Source organism: Octodon degus, unplaced genomic scaffold (assembly GCF_000260255.1).
Source record: "Octodon degus isolate 3935 unplaced genomic scaffold, OctDeg1.0 scaffold00225, whole genome shotgun sequence".
Lineage (NCBI taxonomy): Eukaryota > Metazoa > Chordata > Mammalia > Rodentia > Octodontidae > Octodon > Octodon degus.
The window spans coordinates 1,557,444-1,579,398 of NW_004524801.1; the positions used below are offsets into that span (position 1 = coordinate 1,557,444).

General features: G+C 38.8%; 1 protein-coding gene across 1 annotated transcript in view; it reads left to right on the plus strand.

Moving 5' to 3' along the window:
* The first annotated feature begins 885 nt into the window (after positions 1–885).
* Positions 886–21,955, plus strand: part of Paxbp1 (PAX3 and PAX7 binding protein 1) — a 32,241-nt gene continuing 11,171 nt past the window's right edge. Inside the window, exons 1-10 of the mRNA XM_004645342.1 lie at positions 886–1,398; positions 3,071–3,199; positions 7,153–7,329; positions 8,635–8,856; positions 9,676–9,779; positions 11,506–11,723; positions 12,228–12,417; positions 16,983–17,106; positions 20,143–20,242; positions 20,335–20,450. Of these exons, the coding sequence (XP_004645399.1) occupies positions 1,056–1,398; positions 3,071–3,199; positions 7,153–7,329; positions 8,635–8,856; positions 9,676–9,779; positions 11,506–11,723; positions 12,228–12,417; positions 16,983–17,106; positions 20,143–20,242; positions 20,335–20,450 (1,723 nt within the window). The 5' untranslated portion in view covers positions 886–1,055. The remainder of the gene's footprint in view (positions 1,399–3,070; positions 3,200–7,152; positions 7,330–8,634; positions 8,857–9,675; positions 9,780–11,505; positions 11,724–12,227; positions 12,418–16,982; positions 17,107–20,142; positions 20,243–20,334; positions 20,451–21,955) is intronic.

A 21,955-nucleotide genomic window follows, 5' to 3' on the forward strand; every position in this document is an offset into this window, starting at 1 on the left:
ACAAAACAAAAAAGTATAATTATGTAATTTTATGCTCAGAGGGTATCTCTGGAGAAGCCTGCAAAACTGTTAAGTCTGCAGGGGAGATGCATTGTTTTCACTGTTACGCTGTGAATTGTGAGGCACGCAAATGATTTCACAAACATGTGTATAAGCTCAACAGCCTGTTCTCAAGAATACGCCAAGCTCCAAGATTGGCGATGAAGAGGGAGAAGCATGCGAGTCCAACCCCACGGGCAACTGCCTTTAAGGCCTTTGCAATTAGGACTATCCCTTTGTGACACAAATCTGAAAACTGTCATAATATCCTCACCTACAAGTCAAGCCTGCTTCTATTTTTTTCTAACACTAATTATGCTTCCAAAAATAGAGAATTGCTAGCAGACTTGGCATTTTCTTCGAAACACTAAAATACTTGTGTTTTCCTCGCAACGGATGAGGGAGGGCATCACCCTAAGTACCATTCTATCAATGAAATTCAATGTCTTTTAGAAAGCTCGGTGGCTATAAATCTGTAGAAATACTAAGTATTCACAGTCACTAATAATTACCATCGTGGCACCTTAATCACAGTTCTGGAAGAAATTGTCATTCTGGGAACATTCTTTCCCTGCTGAACCCCAAGGAACCCATCGCCTCCACCTTCATTCGCCCCACCCAGCGTTTGGCGGGAGGTTTTCCACGTGACTACTCCGTAAGTGCGGAAGGCGCATTGCAGCAACAGCGTCCATGAATCGACTGAGACCATTCTTTCATCCTATCTCTATGATCCTCTTTGTGACATGTCCAATAACATTTGGAGTTCGAGCGTTCCGTGCCAATAATTCTCCAGGCCGGCAGGGGGCGATAAAAAACAGACGGTCTCTCACATACACGCACTGGGCGCTCTTTCTGCAAGTAGTGGGGCAGCATCGTGCGCAAGCGCACGTGCGGCCTGTAGTGCGCAGTAGCGAGGAGACCCGGCTGAGGCCCCGGACAGCGCGCCTGCGCCGTCGCGAGCTCGGTAGTGCCGGGGCCGCCGGGTGGGTGTTGCGTTCCCTGTGCCGGGTGCAGGGATGTTCCGAAAAGCCCGGCGGGTGAACGTGCGCAAGCGGAACGACTCGGAGGAGGAGGAGCGGGAGCGCGACGACGAGCAGGAGCCGCCGCCGTTGCTGCCGCCGCCGGTCACTGGCGAGGAGCCGGGCCCAGGCGGTGGCGACAGGACCCCCGGGGAGGAGTCCCTGCTGGGTCCGGGGCCGCCGCTTCCCTCCGCTCTGGCCCCGAGCTTGGGGGCCGAGGCTGGGGGCGGCTTTCCCGGCGGTGCGGAGCCCGGCAACGGGCTGAAGCCGCGCAAGAGGCCTCGCGAGAACAAAGAGGTGCCCAGGGCCAGCCTGCTGAGCTTCCAGGACGAGGAGGAAGGTAACTGCCCATCTCGGTACCCAGGTCGCGCATCCATGCCCCCGCCCCCGGGATCCAAACCTCGTCCCGCCCGGCAGCCTGCGAATCTTTCCCCGCCTCCGTCCTTCTGCCCCGGACGCAGACGCGGGCACGTTCCCGCGCTGCCACTAGCTTTTTTCTGAACAGCCGCCACCGCCTCCCTTTCCTTCTGTACGTTTCCTTCTAGAGGCAGAACTCTAATCACTGATTTTAAGGTTTCTTTTTTTTTCTGTTTTAAAGTGGTAATTCATTGCCTCCTCTCGTCTCTTTTCTGCTGGATGTGTTTCGGAGAGAACTTAATTTGAGCCCCTCGATTTGGTGCTATTGGCACGCGCTCGGGGCCCTCTGCAGGCCGCTGTGCGCGGGCCTGGTTGGCCATTCTGTCCATGCCTGCGACCTAGACCTGGAAGGCCGGTTTTGAGGAGAGGCTGCTAGGTCTGGGGTTAGAAATCCGAGGTTGCACTGTTCCGGCCAGTATCTGGTTCCGACTGATACTGGCCCAGTACTTTGCAAACCCTGGGCCTCCCTTTCGCTGTAGGCATATTTGGGAACAGCTTATGTCCGCTTTCGCATTTATTTTGTGAAAAGAGAGGGCGTGATAATGAAGCAAAGCAGAGTGTGTGTGTGTGTGTGTGTGTGTGCGCGCGCGCGCGCGCGCGCGTGTGTGTGTGTGTGTGTTGAGACAGGGTCTGGCACTCCCTAAACTCACTAAGTAGTGTAGTCCATGCTGGCTTCAGAATTTGTAGCAATCCTTTTGCCTCAGCCTCCAGGGCTGAGATTACAGGCATGCGCCACCATGTCCTTCCAGCAAGGCGCTTTCTCCAGTCGCATATGAGAGGTCTCGTGGATTTAGGTTTCTGATTTTATTTTGCCTATTTATTTATTTTTAGGTTTCTGATTTTAAGTGCATCTTAGATCTCTTTACTTCCTGAACAGTTCAGTGTATTAACTCAATTTCATGTTAGGAGAAAAGAAACTTGGTAATAGAAGATGCTTTCCTTTCTATGGAAGGCAGTTCATCTTTGGTTTTTGTAATTACTTTTATTTTGTTTGAGAGGTGTACAGGACAGTTTTTGTCTTTGATGATTACGCAGGCAGCATTTTGTGCTTGATTTGAAAATTCAAATTGAAGCTTATTTTTGTAAAGTGGTTTCCTCATAGTTTAGTGGAAGTACTGTGTGTCAGCTTGTGATGGATGTAGAATTCTCAGACTTGACAGCATCTTTTGATTTTGGATGTATTTTATGTTCCTTAAGAATTGATTCTTTTCCCTTCTGAGGTGGATAATTTGAGTAAAATGGTAGGAAAATTTTATGAAATCACATATATGTTCCCTTGAAAGTTTCAAAATTTTATTACTGAAGATTAATTTTTGACGTTGACCTCAATTTTTGAAGTTATGATAAATTAAAATCACTTCAAATTATGTAATGATGGGGGAACTACCCGCTTGGGCCCCCCTCCTGTCCCTCTCTTGGACAGGAGCTTTCTTTCTCTCAATAAATATATTCTGAAAAAATAAATAAATAAATAAATTCTGAAAAAAAATTATGTAATGATGTTGGTGTGTTGAGGAATTTGAATGGCACATAAGATTATGTGAAAAGGTATTTTCTGAAAATGGTTGCTACAAACTTCGTTTATTTTGTTTAAGAAAATGAAGAAGTTTTCAAAGTGAAGAAATCAAGTTATAGCAAAAAGATAGTAAAATTGCTCAAGAAAGAATATAAAGAAGATCTTGAAAAATCAAAGATTAAGAACGAACTCAATTCATCAGCCAACAGTAAGTACCAAACCAAGTTGGATTCTTTAGAAATTACAAAATGACAGCCCTTTCTCACAGTGATTTATAGATAATTATGAATCCATTCCATTGGCCCTGTCATTATCAAGGATTCTCAGTGTTAGTTATCTTCAGCAATGGATTTGTAAATAGATGTATTGTATCTTTAAACAAGATTGTTGCTACTGGAATGTTTCTGTTGCAATCAGTGTATCTATATCCTTTTAATTTTTCCAATTGGTATACAGACAGCTATAGCATGCAAAAAGATGACCCATTTCATTCTGAGGACATAATATGTTTGTTCCTGCTTAGAGGGTTATGCAGATTAATGTTCTTACATTTTATAGAGATAGTCTCTTTTTTCCACTCTTGGAAGTACTACAAGGTTACTGTTCATAAGTCAGTCAGTAGTATTTTCTGATACATGGATGAAGAAGAGTCCTAGATACTTCTGGTATATTCTCAAAACCTAAGTTTAGGGGTTTTATTGGTTGGGGGGCTGGATTAGAAGCCAGGACCTTGAATGTGCTGGGCCCGTACTTGTCACTGGATTACACTTCCAGCTCCCAGGTTAATTTTTTTTTAATGTATTTTCTATAGGGTCTCACTATGCAGCTTGGACTTATAGTGATCCTCTGGTTTTCAGTTTCCCCAATGCTAGGATTATAGGCGTGCGCCACCACACCTGGTCTCAGTGGCTCAGCGCACCCGGGGGTGGGGCTGGCATGGCATGTGGTGACAGGAATCCTGGCCCCTGTGCTTGCCTAGGCAGGTGCTTACTCCTCTGAACTATCTCATTGGCACCTAAGCTTAATATTTTTAAGCATTTACTTTGTCTTTAGCAAAGTGGATTCATTATAATATGTTATGGTCTGAGTTATGCAAATTATTTATAGAAGGTAGAATTACTGTTTTCCAAGTTTTCACTTACAGGCTTAAAATAAGTATACCATTATATTTCAAATTTACAGTCTAGTTGTGGACATGGCATAACATAAATGTGTGACAGGATGCCATGTGCAGCAAAATGTCCAGTGGGTGGACAGAAGTATATGTAACTCCACTTTTTTGCAGAAGTGGGAGAGGAATGCCTCACAGAAATAGAAAAAAGTATTAACGAAAGGGTATCATCAAGGATTAAAATGACCAGAGCTGTTCTGAGAAGGCAGGTACACTTGATAATCTCAGAGTAGATGGATGATTTGTGAAGGAGGCAGAGGTTTAGTGTTAAAGATACATTGTTGACAGATTTTGAAGGATGTTAAGAATGCAGTGAGGCGTTTAGTGTTGCTGTGTTCAGTGGCTTGCCAAGATGGTGACATGATAAATGGCTTTTGAAACCCTAACCTGCAGAGTGACTTGGCATGGGGAGAGATTGGAGACCTTAAGAACTCTAAATTCAAGGTCCACCTTATGTCTGTTAACAGACTTTTACAAAGATCCAGTTGAGTAAGACTGGGGCTTTTTTTTTTTTTATAAATCTGGAAAGGGGCTTTTTTTTTTTTTTAATTCTGGAAATTAGATGAATTAACACTTGAGTGTAGGAGAAAAAATGAAGAAGAAAGGATTATTTGAGAAATATTCCAAGGGAAACTTGGTAGCTTGCTGCTTTGGGTGTTAAATTTAAATGAGACAAAGTTGAACTTTTGTGTCCCAGTAAGAATATACGTGTGTGTGTGTGTTTACTGGAACTTGAACCTAGGGCCTTGTGCATGCTAGACAGGTATTCTGCCACTGAGCCACCTCCTCTGCCCCCAGTCCTTTCGTTAAAATTTTTTGAGGGCTGGTGAGATAGCTCAGTGGACTAAGTTCCTGCTTAGGCAAGTGCAGGAACTGGAGTTCAATCCCTGTCATAACATGAGCGCTGCCCTGCCCTCAGGTGCACTGAGCTAGCTGGGCACTGAGACTGGGCGTGGTGGCGCATGCCTGTAATCCCAGAACTGGGGAGGCTGATAACAGGAGGATCACTATGAGTCCAAGCTTTGAAGTGAGCCCCTGTGCCAAATACATAAAAAAATAAAAATTTTAGAGACAAGATCTTGGTAAATTGTCCAGGCTGTGTTGGCATGAGATTTTTCCAGCTTCAACTTTCCAGAGTGCTGGAGTTATAGGTGTGCTTCCTATTCAACCATAAGTACAAGCTTTTTGATAAGATCCAGGAGAAGAGAGAGCCTGACCAAGTTTAAGATGAAATAGTTTAAGGGCATGTTTGCTGAAGTAGTTGTAAATGAAACTGAAGGCACAGTGAAGCAGTGCCCAAGGTTATTTAGCATCACTACAGTGATGTCTGGAAGGGAGACCCTGAGCACTGGCAAAACCACCCAGCTGTCAGGTTTTGCTGTCCTACTCATTTAATTACAAGGACCCAGAACATAGCGAAAACACTAAATATTTTAAAATCTTCAGAAGTCTTTCATTACCTGAGCATATCTGATCTAGAATTTTTACAGTTCCATTTCAGACCATCAATTTAGAGCTGAAAGAAATAAGTACTTTCTAACGCCATCTAATTTGCACTTGATAGAGTATTTTTTAAGGTCTCATAGCTTCAGAACATACTGGGCAGAGGGGTGGGGCTGTGGCTAATGAAAGAAGGTGATAAATCAAAAAAATATTTAACATTCTAAAAACATAGTGAGATATCAGGGGACGAACCTGGGCCCTTGAGCTTCCCAGGCAGGTGCTTAAACCACCAAGCTGTCTCCCAGGCCCTGTACCGTGCCTGCCACTGAAACCAGGTGTGGTGGTACACACTTGTAATCCCAGCCCTGGGAAGGCTGAGACAGGAGGATCACTATGAGTCTGAGCTGTGTAGCGAGACCTTGTACCAAATAAACAAATCTTTTTAAAAAGTTTACATATATATGTGATCTTAACTTTCTTGGAAAGGTTAAAAGCAAAAAAAGGATTTTATCTTTGAGCTTGTTACTTAGGAGAATACAGTATGGTTTGAGAAGGGAGGACTTTTGAAACATTTTCAGGAGGAAACGCCTAGGGCAATGATGTGAACCTTTTAGAGCTTTCAGTGGTAAGGAACAGCCAGAGTGGCACCAAGCTATAGGTTCATCAACTACTAATCTAGGGGAACAGAACCTCTTTCCTATTCAGAATGAACTGTTGTTTTACTCCTTTATTATATTCATTGTGCAGGTCCAGATGTTCACGTAAAAAAAATACCAATTTTCTTGTTTTATTTATTTATTTTTTATTTTTATATTTTTTTGGTCTGCAACAGAAGGAGTAGTAGGCTTAGTTGGTTGTAAGTAGTAATATAAAACAATGGCAGTTTATTACAAAGATGTAATGGTAGCAGCTGGACTCCATTTGTAGTGCGGCAGCTTTGAAGCAGCCACGGGAATGGCTGGAACTGAGATTAGAGAGCACTGCTCTCTGCCCACACACAGCTTTAGGCTGGTTTACATGGGGCATTCTTAGTGCACTGTGGTCTCTACCTTCTCTCTGTACCCATTCCAGATTCCCAAGCAGAGAATCAGGTTGTTTCTGTTTTGTTACCTGGGCTCACTGTTTGCCCTGGGAATGTGGCTGCAGCCATTCACCTTCCTAATGAGTGACTGATGTGCTCTGAAGAGAGATTTATGTTCTTACAAAAAGCTGCTTTTAATAGGTATAGAATTTAGTACTGTCATGTGAAATATAATAATGCTTAAAAGAAATAGGAAGAATTAGCTGTGAAGTTTACAGAATAGTTAATTTCAATAAACTTAAATTTTATAAAATTACCTAAAATCTCAAATGCCTTCCTATGTCTTCTATTTTTATCAAATTATATCTTTTGTGCTATCTGTTATTCATGGATCATGGTTGTAAGTTTCTTAATAAATGATTGAAATAATTCAAGCTTTAGTAGATTGAACTCATAACTGAATAAAAAGAGCTTTCTGAATTTATACATTTTATTATAAGTATATTTTGTTCTCTTCAAAAATTAGATGAACAATCGCTGGACAAAACAGGGCACGTTAAGGACACAAATCAAGAAGATGGAGTTATCATCAATGATCACGGTGAAGATGAAATGGACATGGAGAGCGAGAAGGAGGAAGAAAAACCCAAGGCTGGCGGAGCATTCTCAAATGCTTTATCTTCGTTAAATGTTCTCCGTCCAGGTATGTACTGGCAGATGGTGCTAGAACTAAACTAAATTCTCAGGCATGGTTGTCTCTAAAGGTAGCTATTGAGGAAGAAATTGGCCAAGTGGTGATTCTTCTTATTATACCTATTTGAGGCAAAGGTGAAATGTAGAAAATGAGAGAACTAGGAGGTTTTTCAGCCTTCTCAGGTTTATTCACAAACATGCAGGATTATTGTGAAACCAAGTAGGCTTTAAGTAAAGACTTTAAAAAAAAAATGTATTTTAGATTAATACTTTAATTCTTTTCAGAATGCTACAAGAAACAGAAGTATTGCTGTTTTTTTTTATGTTCCATACTTTTTAGTTTTCTGTGGGAAATAGTTTGTAGATCTAACCACAGGGAAATGAGCTTTGAACTAAATATATAGAGAGTAGGGAAATTACATTATGATGTAACTCCTGTTAATATTTATGAACTTTTTGTTTTGTTTTTTGAGACAGGGTCTTGCTTTGTAGTTCCAGCTGGTCTTGAACTCACTATGTAGCCCAGGCTGACCTTGAACTTGAGATGATCCTCTTGCTTCAGTCTTCCAAGTACTGGGATTACAGGCATGAGCCACCATACCCAGAAATACTTGTAAAATTTTTTATAATGCCTACTCTTATCTGGGCAAATTGTGATAAATGTTATATCTACATCCTTAGAGGCACTATAGTTGCTGTAGTTCTTGTGGGACGCTGTTTAGCGATATCAGTAAATTGTGTATGTTCTTGCCTTTGGCCCTGTAATTCACATCTAACAATTTATCCCAAGAAGCAGACTTTTTATTGCCACATTTTTTGCAAAGAGCAAAATTTTTAAAAATGTCAACTGGTGGGGTGGAGGCTTAGTAAATTATAGTGTATTTATTTAGGTGATAACTATCAGACTAGTAACAGGGCATAAATTTTTCAAGTAGACAAAAGGTCAATTTGTGTAGTCAATTATGTCAGTATATATTGAAAGTTATTAGAAATTATGTTTATCAGTTTTCCAGTTAATAATATGGTTTCATTACTTTTATTTCTTAAAAAGACAAAAGTTCAGGCAAACAAAAATCAGTGAGATATCAAGCACAGTTTGGGATGGGGTCAGCCTTTGGGACTTTGTTGGCTAAGTTAGTTTCAAGAAAGTAAGAAACTTCACACATCAAGTACTGTTGCATTGGGGCTGAGATGGTTCAGTAGAATAAGTGCTTCCCTGGCAAGCACAAGGGTCTGAATTCAATTCCCAGTTCCGCCAAAAAAAAAAAAAAAAAAAGTATTGTGGCATTTTGTAATTCTTACCATGTATTTTCAGGAGAAATTCCAGATGCAGCTTTTATACATGCTGCGAGAAAAAAGCGTCAGATGGCCCGGGAATTGGGAGATTTCACTCCCCATGACACTGAGCCTGGGAAAGGCCGCCTTGTTAGAGAAGATGAGAATGATGCCAGTGATGATGAAGATGATGATGAGAAGCGCAGAATAGTTTTTTCTGTGAAAGAAAAGTCACAAAGACAAAAAATTGCTGAGGAGATAGGTAACTTGACTTACTTGGATAGTAAACCCATTGCATTACTACTAAATATGGTTTAACATCAGATACAAAGTATCTGCCATGTATTTAGCTGTTCTAAGTTAGACATCTGTTCTTGCTTGGGTAGAAGTGTGTCATACTGGGTTATTTTGAAAACTATTAGATGTTTGTAATAACATCTGCTGACCAATTATTGTTTTAGTATTTTAGTAGTAACTTTCTCAAAGCTGACACCCACAACTTAGGAAGAAAGGTTAACTTGGGCTCATAATTTTAGTCTATTGTCAGTCAGCTCCAAGGCAAGAAGGTTCATTAGTAGGAACTGTCAAAGGAAGGCTGCTCCCCTCCTGAAGGCCTGAGAGGGAGGTACACCCTTCCAGGCTGTGTTTCCAGTGCCACCTCTTCGTAGGTCATCAACCGGCACAGTTAGTTACCTTCTAGGAGCCGTGGGGGTATCCAGTTATATACCACAAAATGTGTTATATACATTATGTGCATAAATGTAGTAAATTCTCTCAACATTCCTAAGAGACAGTGGGTCTGATTCTTCCCTTTTTTAATGGATACCAAGATTACCAACATTAAGAAAATTAGCTTAAGATTTTAGCCAGTACATTGAATACTGTCTTTCATGTCAAGAGGCGCTATGATTAAAATTGGCAGTTGAGAGTATCAAAGAAGGGTGGAGATTATGATAGACATTTTAATAACATTGAGTTAATAACAGTAATTGTGCCTCGATTCTTGTAACTTAGGACATCGCCTAGTCTCTCCTCGTTTCTGTGTGACTTAGTTTCTTTCCTTCATTGTTCATGGTTGCAGGTATTGAGGGGAGTGATGACGATGCTTTAGTAACTGGAGAGCAAGATGAAGAGCTCAGCCGATGGGAACAAGAGCAGATAAGAAAAGGAATTAATATCCCTCAGGTAGGAAGAAATTAAGGTGTTTTGTTTTGTTTTGTTTCGTTTTGTTTGTATTTTAGGGAAGGATCTACAGGGTGTTCAGGGTCTTACTACTAGATCAGACTCATAGTGATCTACCTGTTTATAGCCTCCCAAGAGCTGGGATTACAAGCACGTGCCACCACGCCCAGTCATAATCAACATCTCAGCATGCCCCGGCTGCAGGGCTGGCACGGCAGGCCCGGGGATTGAATCCCCGGCTCCTGTGCCTGCTTGCAGGCACTTTAATCTGCTGACCTTTTGGCTAGCAGAGTAATTCTCTCCACTACCACTTTTTTTTTTTTTTTTTTAAATTTAGGATAGGGTGTATAGGGTCTCACTGCATAGATTGATCTAGTGATTCTCCTGTTTACAGCCCCCCAAGTGCTGGAATTACAGGTGAGTGCCGCCTTGCCCAGTCACATTCACCATCTCAGCACATCCTGGGGGCAGGGCTGGCCTGGCCTGACAGGCCTGGGGATAGAACTCCTAGCCCCTGCATCTGCGTAAGCAGGTGCTTTAATCCGGTGAGCTGTTTGGCCAGCCCCTTAAAGCAACTGTATTAAATTATATTTTTCTGCTTACAGTCAGAACAATGTAAGATTTTCAACTTTGTTAGATCAGTGTAATCAGAGTGGTCTGTCAGCAACATCATTGGCATCTGAGAGCCCATTAGACAAGTGAATTTGATTCAGGACTTGTGATGTGTGTGAAAGTTTAACAACTATTGGGTTTTTTTTGTTTTGTTTTGTTTTGTTTTTTCCTGTGGGACCAGGAATTGAACTCAGGCCCTTGTGCTTGCCAGGGAAGCACTTATTCCACTGAGCTATCTCCCCAGCCCCCTGTATGAAAGTTTAAGAAACACTGCTTTAGACAAAATGTTTCTTTCCTGTATGCTTTATTTTTCCTAACTTTAAAAAATTATTTTGAAGATGAATTTCTCAGAAATGTAATATTTAAATCCATGAACAATATCTCCCCAGATACTTATGACAGTTTGCTTTATGACATTAAGTAGTACAATGGGTAAAGTTTTGTAAGTGGATTTTTTTTTTTTTTTTTTTGGTGTGTTGAGGAAGAATACGCCTACATTGGGGTGATATTAAGAAAACAGTATAAAGAAAAGTCTTCATTTAGATACCAGGAATCTCAGGTTGTAATCTCTGGTTGCTCATTTATCTTCTGAGCTTGAACAAATCAGTTATTCTGTTCCATTGATAAAGTGATGGCTCTGGATTATTTTTAATGTCCTTTGACACTAAACTTTTCTAATTTAATTTTTTTAAACTTTATTTATTTGGTATATGGTCTTACTATGCAGCTCAGACTCAGTGATGCTTTTGTCTCAGCCTCCCCAGCACTGGGATTACAGGTGTGCACCACCGTACCCAGTTTCAGGGGCTGGCACAACATGCAGTAGTAGAGATACAACCTAGGTCCTTGTGCTTGCCAGGCAGGCACTTAGAACACTGAGCTATCTCCTCAGTCCTGAATTTTTCTGATATCTGTTTTTTTAAAAAATAAATTCATTGATTCCATCAAGACAAGGTTAATCTAATCCTATTTTTCTTTGAAGTAGTCTGCAATTGTTTATTTTAATTACAATTTGAGAAATTTGGAATAAGTTTTGCTTTTTTTTCTTAACCATAAAGACGTCTTATTTTCAAAAGCATAGATTTTAGTTTAGATATATATCCTATTTCTTTTCTAGGTTCAAGCAAGCCAGCCCGCTGAAGTGAATATGTATTACCAGAACACTTACCAGACAATGCCTTATGGTTCATCCTATGGCATTCCTTACAGTTACACGGCCTATGGATCATCAGATGCCAAATCTCAAAAAACAGATAATACAGTCCCTTTCAAAACTCCCAGTAATGAGATGACTCCCGTTACTATTGATTTGGTAAAGAAACAGCTTAAAGACAGGTAGGGCAGATCAACTTCTTAAAGACTGTCCTGTAGCTTTCTGTTCCCTCAGGCAACATGTAGTCTGGGGTAGCACGTGAAATTGTCGGCAAAGAAGATTCGCTGGCCAGTCTTCAAAAGCTAATCAGAAGATGACTTCACACTTTGTCCTGCTGCCTTCTTGGATTACTTCTGTGGAAGCCTCGAAAAGTTATAAAAATGCCACTCCATGATCTTGTTGAAGACAGTTCTGAGTTTGCACCTGTTTGGACTATGAAAAAGTGTAGTCAAGATTTGGGGGGAAAAAGCAGTGAAATTTTGGTTAGCCAACCAAATAACTTTAGAAGAAGCCTATAAACGGCCACTTTTTGTTGAGAAAAAGCAGTACAGATGAAAAGATTCCATTCCAAGTATTTTTGTGTTCTAAACATTGGAACTAAATGCTTTATGATAATGTTACAAGAGTCCTGACAGCATAGACTTTTGGATGTAAATGTGTTATATTTATCCTTTTGTGTTCTCAAGGTTGGACTCCATGAATGAACTGCACAAAACAAATCGACAGCAGCATGAGAAACATCTGCAAAGCCGAGTGGACTCTACCAGGGCTATTGAAAGATTAGAAGGGTCTTCTGGGGGTATTGGTGAACGGTATAAATTTTTGCAAGAAATGCGAGGGTATGTCCAAGACTTGCTTGAGTGTTTCAGTGAAAAGGTAAGAATGCAAAAATACTAATCTCTTTGATTAAGGCAAACTAGGGAGGTATAGACACCTTGTGTAGAACATTCAATGAGGCTCAGAAAATCCCTGCTGAATTCAACCTTAGAAGTAATGAAAAGTCTTGTCTGGTTTTTTTCTTTTCATGAATGACATTATCTCCTGGAGTCAGTGTAGTGCGAGTGCCTCCAAGCATGTTTTAAGATTTTGGCAGAACCATCATTTTAAGAGAAGGCTTTTTCATCTGAGCTAAAGTGATGACTATAAGGGACTCAGCTGATAGAATTTTCAGTTTTATGGTTCTAGTTTAAACTTTTAGCATTTCATATTTTTATTTATTACCTTTGGTAGTTGCTTGACATTGCTATTAATAATTTTCATGGAAAGCTTATACTTTATTCATTTGAGAAATTGTTGGACATAATTTAAGGTCTCATTCCTTCTAAGTTGGGTTTTGTTTGTTTTGCAGTATTGAGGATTAAACTCAAGTTCTTCCCCCTGGGTGATATCTCGACCCCATTTTCCGTTATTTTCAGGCAGGTTCTCACTAAGTTACTGAGTTGGCCTGCTAAAGTTAAACTTGGAGTTCTCCTTTCTTAGTCTCAGAGTTCTGGGATTATAGGCATGTCCCACCATCAGTCCTCTTTTCTTTCTATCTTGTTTTTTTCAGTGTTAGAGCTGAAAATATTTTTAGCATCATGTTGTTACATTTGTTGTTTATATTTTTAAAATTCAGCTGTATACAAGACTTTGTTAAATAAACTCCTAGTTGATTTTTTTTCTTTAAAATAAATGTACTACTAGGTGGGACATAGGGTACATGCCTGTAATAACAGCACTTCCAAAGTAAAGACAGGAGGGTCACAGCAAATTCAAAGCCAGCCTGAACTACATAGTTCAAGGCCAGCCAGAACTATGTGGCCAGACCCTGTCTCAAAAAGCAAAAAGATAAATTGAATGGATGGTTGAACATTTGATGCACTGGCTTATAAACATTCATGGACTTTACTGTCTTTTAAAATGATGGCCTTTAAATATCTTGTTAGGGGCTGGGGAGATAGCTCAGTAGAATAAGTGCTTGCCTGGCAAGCACAAAGGCCTGAGTTCAATCCCTGGTTCTGGGGGAAAAAAAAATCTTGTTAAACATTGGGATGGAAAGCACATTTACTGTTATTACTTAGGATTTGCATAAAATCTATAAGCATAGTATGGCCAATGAGCATTTTGTCTTTTGATTCTTGAAATCTTTAATACCATAAAAATGAAGATCACTGAAAGAATAATGGTAGATGTCTCTGTAGTTCCATTCAGCCTATGGTAAAATCCAGAACCACAGCATTCACTGTGTCTTCTCTATAATCTTGATCATTGTTGATTTCACCCAGTGTCTGCAGAACCAATTGCAGTTTGAGTTATGAGATTCCTTTGATAGATCAGGTGCAGTTGCTTGGGGACTGGGCATAAAGTTGAGTTCTAGTTTCTCTGAGCAGGGCTTGAGTCAAGATTGAAAGTAGGACCTATGTGTCATTCTACCAGAGAAAGGATCTGAGTCTTGAATGAGATTTGTCTGTGGGAAGCTGCCTTTTGTTGTTTTTTTTTTTTTTTTTTTTTGCAGTACCAGGGATCGAACTCAGGACCTTGCACTTGCCAGGCAGGCACTTATGCCACTGAGCTATATCCCTGACCCCCAGGAAGCAGCTTTTTGAACTATCTTTTTTGCTTTAGAACTTGTTTAAATTTAGATATTCCTTATTGCAAATATAGTTAATGCAAAAAAAAGTAACTAGATTGTTTCATGCTTAATGAAAAAGGATAGAAACATCTAGTTTGTGAAGTTATTGGATGTTGTTAAACTATAGTGCACTTCATCTCTCTTGCATTACCTTATTCCTGAAGAACCCTGTTTCAGCTTGTGCTAATATGATTATACAGCACACCTCGATGTTTCTGGAGCAGATGTTAAGCCTCATGTATTATACAGTGATTGTACATTTTAATTAGAAGGGTAGATATACCTTTGTTATGAAAGACCAACTTCATATGCAATCAGTTGTGTTACTAAAAATATGCCATTGAGGGGCTGGGGAGATGGCTCAGTGGAATAAGTGCTTCCCTGGCAAGCTCAAGGGCCTGAGTTCAATTCCCGGTTCCGCCAAAAAATAAAAAATAAATAAAAAATAAAGATATGCCATTGAGTAAATAATATCATTAATTGTTCTCTTGAAACATTTAGGGGACTGGTGAGATAGCTCAGCAGACTAAAGTGCCTGCTTAGGCAAGCACAGAGACCTCAGTTCAATCCCTGGCATCATAGGCTGCGCCCACTGAGCTGGCCAGTCTGGGCATAGTGGTGCATACCTGTAATCCCAGCTCTGGGGAGGTTGAAAGCAGGAGGATCACCATGAGTCCAAGCTGCATAGTGAGACCCTGTACCAACCAAATACATTTAAAAAAAAAAAAGGATTAAACAATTTAAAGAACCTAGGGAACACTGGGTAGAGTTGAATATTCAATATAATATTGAATTAAATTGGCTAACTGTATTAATTAACTGTAGCACAACACTATTCTTTCAGGGTATGCTATAATGCATAAACATAAAAAAATGTGAGAACTGAATATGAGTCTTTTTTTTTAATGTATTTGGTACAGGATCTCACTATGCAGCTTGGTCTCGTAGTGATCCTCCTGTTTCAGCCTCTCCAATGCTGGGATTATAGGTGTGCACCACTATGCCCAGTCTTGGTGGCTGACTTGGTGCACCTGAGGCAGGGCCAGCATGCTGTGTGGTACCAGGGATCGAACTTGGATCCTTGTGCTTGCCGAGGCAGGTGCTTAGTCTCCTGAGCTGTCTCTGGCCCTGAAAATGAATTGTAAGGCTTTGGTTCTTAGATTTGTTTCTCTCTAGGTTTTATTAAAAGGCATTGCAAATAAAAGAGAAAAATTACATGATAGGTCTTAACTGAATAATTACATTCTGGAAAATGCCAGCTCAGGTTTATATAGTTATTTCAGAGGGGGAATGTTAATGCCACTAAATGAAAGAAAGTGCTTTTGTCATTAGTCTTAGATAGTTAAGGAAGGGAGGTGGGACATAGGAGATAAAGAAGTGTAAATCATAATGATATGGCACGAATTGCTTTAAAAATGTCAGACAATTTTAGCAGTAGAGCCTGAACTCAAGCTGTTAAGAATAACTAATCTTTGCAGATTTGGGGACATTGTTGCCTGTGGTGTGGCATATTTAAGAACAAAATGATTCCATCAGTTTGACCTTTGTGTGAGCATTTGATACTTTTATATTGGAATCGTGGAAGTATGTAAAATTACTTATACTGTACATAGTCTTCTTTATATTCCCCCCAGCTTTTTTATTTTCCATTTACAGTCTGTTCAATTCAGGAAGCTGGTTATAACATTAGGTGCCAGTGTTCCCAAACTCTCAATATTTGTCTTCCTTTTCCACTAATCATCAGGAAACTAGAATTTCTGGTTTCCTCAGGTATGTGTAGTGTCTGTTAGTGTTTTATGAAAGTCATTGCATTTGGTTATAATATAAGCAGAAAGCTTTTTGAGTTTTATTATTTTGTTTTTTAATTAGGTCTCTGGTTGTGTAAACTTATACATTCTATATGAATGACATAAGTATTTTAGCTATGAGTATTACCCTGAAAAAACTTATTGACTTTGTAAGCTGAACAGTTTATGTGAAGGAGTTTACTACAAGGTACAGAAAGTTTTAAACATTAATAGAAAAAAAATAACTTTCTGAGTTTTGAGATGTATTGGGGCCCTGGACATTATAGTTTTATACGTGGATTTAAAGAAGAAAGGATGTTTCCTAAACATTGCAAAACTGAATTATTTTTCATGTTGGGGATTTATGATTATTTTGTCCTTAGAGAGGGTACTTTTTCAGAAATCCGGAAATAGTGTGGAACCCTCAAATGATGCAGGTCAGTGATAGCTAGATTTATTTACCCTATTAACCATATGATTTACATAGAAAATGTATAGTAAAGCTGCAAAATAATTGTGTATATTTGGGACATATGAGCGACAGAATAATAAATGCCAAAAATTGGGGAGTTAGAAGACTTGTTACATGTTCATAGAGCCACATGGGCTTTTTTTTCTTTTTTTTTTTTCTTTGTCAATGTACAGTGGTAATAGTTTAACCTACAAAACTTGTGATGCAAATCATGCTGCTGGAAGAATAGACATAAGATAACTTCTAAATACTAGATATTCTCTAAAGATAAAGCCTGAGACTCTATGACTTTTCTTTACTTGCTCTATTAATATTGAAGTGTTAAGTTTATTAACCAAACTTTTGCTTCAAAAACTAGGCACTGGACATTATAGTTTTATACGTGGATTTAAAGAAGAAGGGATGTTTCCTAAACATTGCAAAACTGAATTATTTTTCACATCTGTTGGGGATTCATGATTATTTTGTCCTTAGAGGGGTACTTTTTCAGAAATCCGGAAATAGTGTGGAATCCTCAAATGAATAAGCAGCTGAGGAGTTTGGTGTTACGGAGTGTGTTGTATTTTTACAGGTGCCACTGATTAATGAACTTGAATCATCAATACATCAGCTGTACAAACAGCGAGCTTCCCGCCTTGTCCAAAGACGACAAGATGATATTAAAGATGAATCTTCGGAGTTTTCAAGCCATTCAAGTCAGTCCATCTTGAAGGTTTTTATTTTTCATTAAACAACCTTGTTTACTTAGTGCAGCCTAATTAGAAATTAAGAGAGCTCAGAGGGGTTTTGTTTTGTTTTGTTTTGTTTTTAAGAAACGTTTCCTGTTCTGTTGTTATGTAGATCTGAAAATTACAGTATGCAGTACTTGAATTGTACATTAGAAAATATGGCCTCCCAAAAGAGCTCAAACATGCACTAATATTGTCAGTCTTACTCTTTGGGCATATGTTTTCATTTCTCTTTGAACTGTAGAAAATACATGACCAATATTTTATTTTAAAGACTACTGTTTGGTCTTAAACCCCCACCTCCACCTCATTTCATCCTGTTCATAATACAGATGTAAATGCTGTGTTGGGTCACAGTAAACGATTCTTGAGTTTAGGGACCAGAGAGTTTGCAGGGGCGGGGAACTGTGTGAAAGTAGCATTGACAGAACCAGGATGAGGGAAGTTTTGAGCTTCAAAGCACAATTGTTTTGTGTTTTATTTTTAAATATTTCTTTTTCTAGTTGCTTTATATACTGGGTTTTAAAAAGCCAGTTGATGGCTAAATTCTTGCAAGTTCAAGTAAAACTTGTTTCTTTTCATGTAATGGGGATTATAGAGAGCCAAAGTTAATAGGAGACTTGTTTTTAGTAGCCAGTAGCTTGGCTGAGATTCTTTAGCCGTATATATTTTTTAATCTTTTAATAATATTTTTCTATTGCTTTTCATATTCTTGTGTGGGTTTCCCATGTCTTCATCTTTTTATTCCCTCTGTCTGCAGTCCTAAATGGAAGTATGTGTCACAGTTATCTGAGATAGTCATTTAAAATGTAGATTTTCCTGGTCCTTTCGCTATATAGTCTTTGTAGGTCATCCATGTTTAGAAATTTGCCTGTTAAACTACTCTGGGTTATACAAGTGAAGAGGGCCCATATACTATTCTTAGAGCAGTGCTTTGTCACACACTTTGGATCCCTGAGAAAGGCTCCTTTGTGCTGGGTGCACACTTGGAGAGCCATAAAGAGCTGGTAATGTGGCTCTCAAAGCTGAACTGACTCAGCTGTGAGCCATATAAATGGCTTTGACTGTTTTTGCCACACACATTAATTGATTGGGGACCTCAAATGACTAATGCCTTCCTCTCAGATGACTTTTGATCCAGACAGAACCAGATTTCTGAGGCAGATAACAGGTAACCATTATATAACGGGAAATAATTTCCTTCTAAATTGCAGTAAATTGTGTGTGTTATAAAGCTCATTGAATACCTTTTCCCATATGTAATAGATTCTTCATAATATGGACCTATTATGACATAGAATTTGAAGTGAGAGTTGAATGATACATGTTAATTAAATTGAAAGTTGGAAAAAATTGAAAGATAATGGGAAAATTACAAATATTGTTCTGGGGAAGAATGACAAAAAATTTGAGGAAAACCTGAGCCACTGAAGGATCTGTTTTCTGATTGGGGGGGGGGGGGGGTGTGTGTGGATTTTAAAAAACAGAGAACAATCTAAATTCACATGTTTAGATTTACAAGCACTTAGTATTGTAGTTACAGAAATGAAGGAGGCTGTAACTTACTCTTCTGCACTCCCATTATCTCCCTGACTTTTGAACTCTGAAACATACTTCCTCCTAGTATCAGCTATTTTGAAATAATGAAAAATGTAATCAGCTTTTAAGGTCTAGAATAGGTAAGGTACACCCACTTGGGGAGCTCATTTGTGGTTTTGTTTCTTATTGTCAATTTTGGTGACATATCTCTTGGTATATGAGAAAAAAATAAGCATAGGTGTTAACTACATGGTTGTCTTTCATCTTACATGTGTTCGTTCTCCTACTCCAGGGAGTAGTTTGCTTCCCTGTACTATCCTGTATTTTCTAGAATATCTTCATAGTGTAGGACTAAAATGTAGAAGTGAGGGAAATAAAGCAAACAAATGTTTCCCCAGCCTTTGTATCCTACGTAAGAGAGCAGAGGAGACTTTTCTGGCAAAATAGAGTGGGTCCAAGGAAAGACCATGAGAGTCACATCTAGGGTTCTCCAATAGAAAAAATGACATCCTACCAGTGATCTGATGGACATACAATTTCCATAGAATCATTCCATCTTGGTCTTAACATGTGAAGGCAGCTGACCATCTTGAGAAAGGTTAGCACCAGCAGTAGACCAGAGGAACTGAGAAATAGACAGTACTGGTGGCAAAAGGAAACTTGTAAACTTTATTGATATCTTCAGAGAGAAATAGTATCTTCCTCAGCATAGTATAGAAAGTTATAAAAGAAAAATACAAAACCATGAGCCACTTATTAGAAACTAAAACTATGGTAATTTTGAGATAGAAAAAATTTTTGAGATAGAAATTTAAATAGGAATGTTAGAAACCAAAGCTAGAAAATTGCCCTAGAGTTTTCAAAAAGATACATGGGGAAAAGAATTAAAGGAAATACACTAATACTTGAGAAGATATAATTTAACTCTAGTGAAAATTTTCTGTCTGTACTTTGGAACATTGCTTTTTCTAAGAATAGTGATTAATTTCTGCAAAGCAGAAGTTAAATAAAATAAATTACTATACTTGACATCAAAACTTGTCTTTGTACTGTTGTTTCTTTGCTTTCATTTCATGTCATTCAACATATGATGCTTCAGTTCTTAAAAATGTAATCTTATTTTTCCCTTTACATAGGTAATTTAGATTGAATTTGTTTGCTCATCATGGTAGCACACATTAGTCCTGTTACTTAGACACAAAAGTAGTAAGAAAGGCAAGCTGTGTTTGTGTAGGATTAAACTCTTTAAAGGAGCTCAGTTCTTTTTTTCCACTTCTCATGGGAACTTATTCTAATAGTGAGATTTGTTCTAAACTAAAGACCTATCCAGATTACCCGTTACTGCGGAATCCCACTGCTGAAATTAGAAGGAAGTCTGTCCTAATGGCTTATTCTGTGCATACTCTTTTTTTCCCCAGGACTTTTTAAGAAAAGCTTTTAATTTTAACTGTTGTTGTTTTACAGATAAGGCTCTGATGGCACCAAATCTTGATTCCTTTGGACGTGATCGGGCACTGTACCAAGAGCATGCGAAACGTCGGATTGCAGAGCGGGAGGCCAGAAGGTAATTCTCATCCTGCTTTCTGTACCTGGGCTTGAGAAAGGATGAATCTTCTTTTATCTATCTAATTTGGGAACTTGATGTTTGTTATGTAGAACTCGTCGTAGACAAGCCAGAGAGCAAACCGGTAAGATGGCAGATCACCTTGAAGGACTTTCCAGTGATGATGAAGAAACTTCCACAGATATTACTAATTTCAATCTTGAAAAAGGTTAGACTTTTACTTGGAACTCGGACTTCTCAGTTTGGTCTTTGTGTGGCTTGGCTCTTGACATGAAATGATTAGGACTTCTGTGGTCCCTGCATTAAAGCTATATACATTTTTTACAACCATTTTTATTGTTGAATATCATAATGAAGTCTTAAAAATAGAGGTGGCTCTTTGTCACAGGACTATTTGGGACTTAAATAGCAAATTATGTTCCTCTTCAGAGTTACAAAATTTTGAGAGAACAACAAATGAGTTAGACATTGAGGACACTACTGCACACTCTGATCTGAAAAGGAAAAGCTCAGTAGAGGGGCGGCCATCCCCGAAGGAGTTTCCTCATTGGGGGAAGCATGAATAATTGCAATCTATAGGAATAGTTAATACTGTTATGTGCCAGGCATTCCCATGGGGATACCCAGATAGAGGTTGCTTTTCCCTATGTGCCTATATTTATTTAGAATTACATTGGCTGTAGACCATTGGAAAAGCTTTTTTTTTTTTTTTAATGAACATTTTCAAACGTAGAAAATGTAAAAGAACAGCACAATAATTACTTCTATTACTGTCACTCTGATTGGATGTTTCTCTTTTCCCCAAGTTTGCTCATCTCTTGGTGTGTGTTTGTGTCTGTGTTGCTGAACCTTTTGAAGGTAACTTAAAAAAGACATGACATTTCACCTTCAAAAACTTAATGGTGTGTTTTTTAAAGCAGTGTTATTTTTCTATATAATCACAGTACTGTTACCACATTTGCAATTAGTATTTCTTAATATTAGGTCCATATTCAGTTTTCCTCAATAATAGCTCAGAAAAACCTGTATTTGGAACTGTTTTTTGTTATTTTATGTTTTCTATTATATTTTCTAAACCAGGATCCACACAGGGTTCATGTTCTGTAGTTGCTTTAACCCAGAATAAATGAGTACTCCACACATTTATGTACTCCTTTTTTTCTGGTTTTTAGAGACAGAATTGCACTTTGTAGTGCAGGCTCCCCTTGAACTCACTATGTAGCCTATGCTGGTCTCTGATTCTTGGTGATCCTCCACCCTGCCTCAACCTCCTGAGAACTGGAATTACAGGGATGCACCACAACACCAGCTATTTTTGTTCTTAATGTTAATATGTCAACTTTTAAAAGCAACCATGTCACTTTACTTTCTGGATTTGTATATATGTCTCCTCATGGTATTTAATGAATGGAAGAACACTGCCATTCATTGCATTTCCTGTAAACTGGAATGTAAAACTGAACATTTTGTTTTAGGTTTAGCTGGGGTTTTTTGTTTGTTTTTGGTTATAAAATATTTCCTAGAGGGTGGTATTTAATAATGTTACATGACAAACATTTGATTGTCTCACTATAAGGGACATGATGATTATTCTTGTGATTAAAGCTGCTAGGACTTTAATCTTTCCATTAAGATTTCCCAAGTCATTTGCGACAACATACAGATCCTAGCATTCATTTAATTGATGTCTTTTTTTTTTTTTTTTTTTTTTTT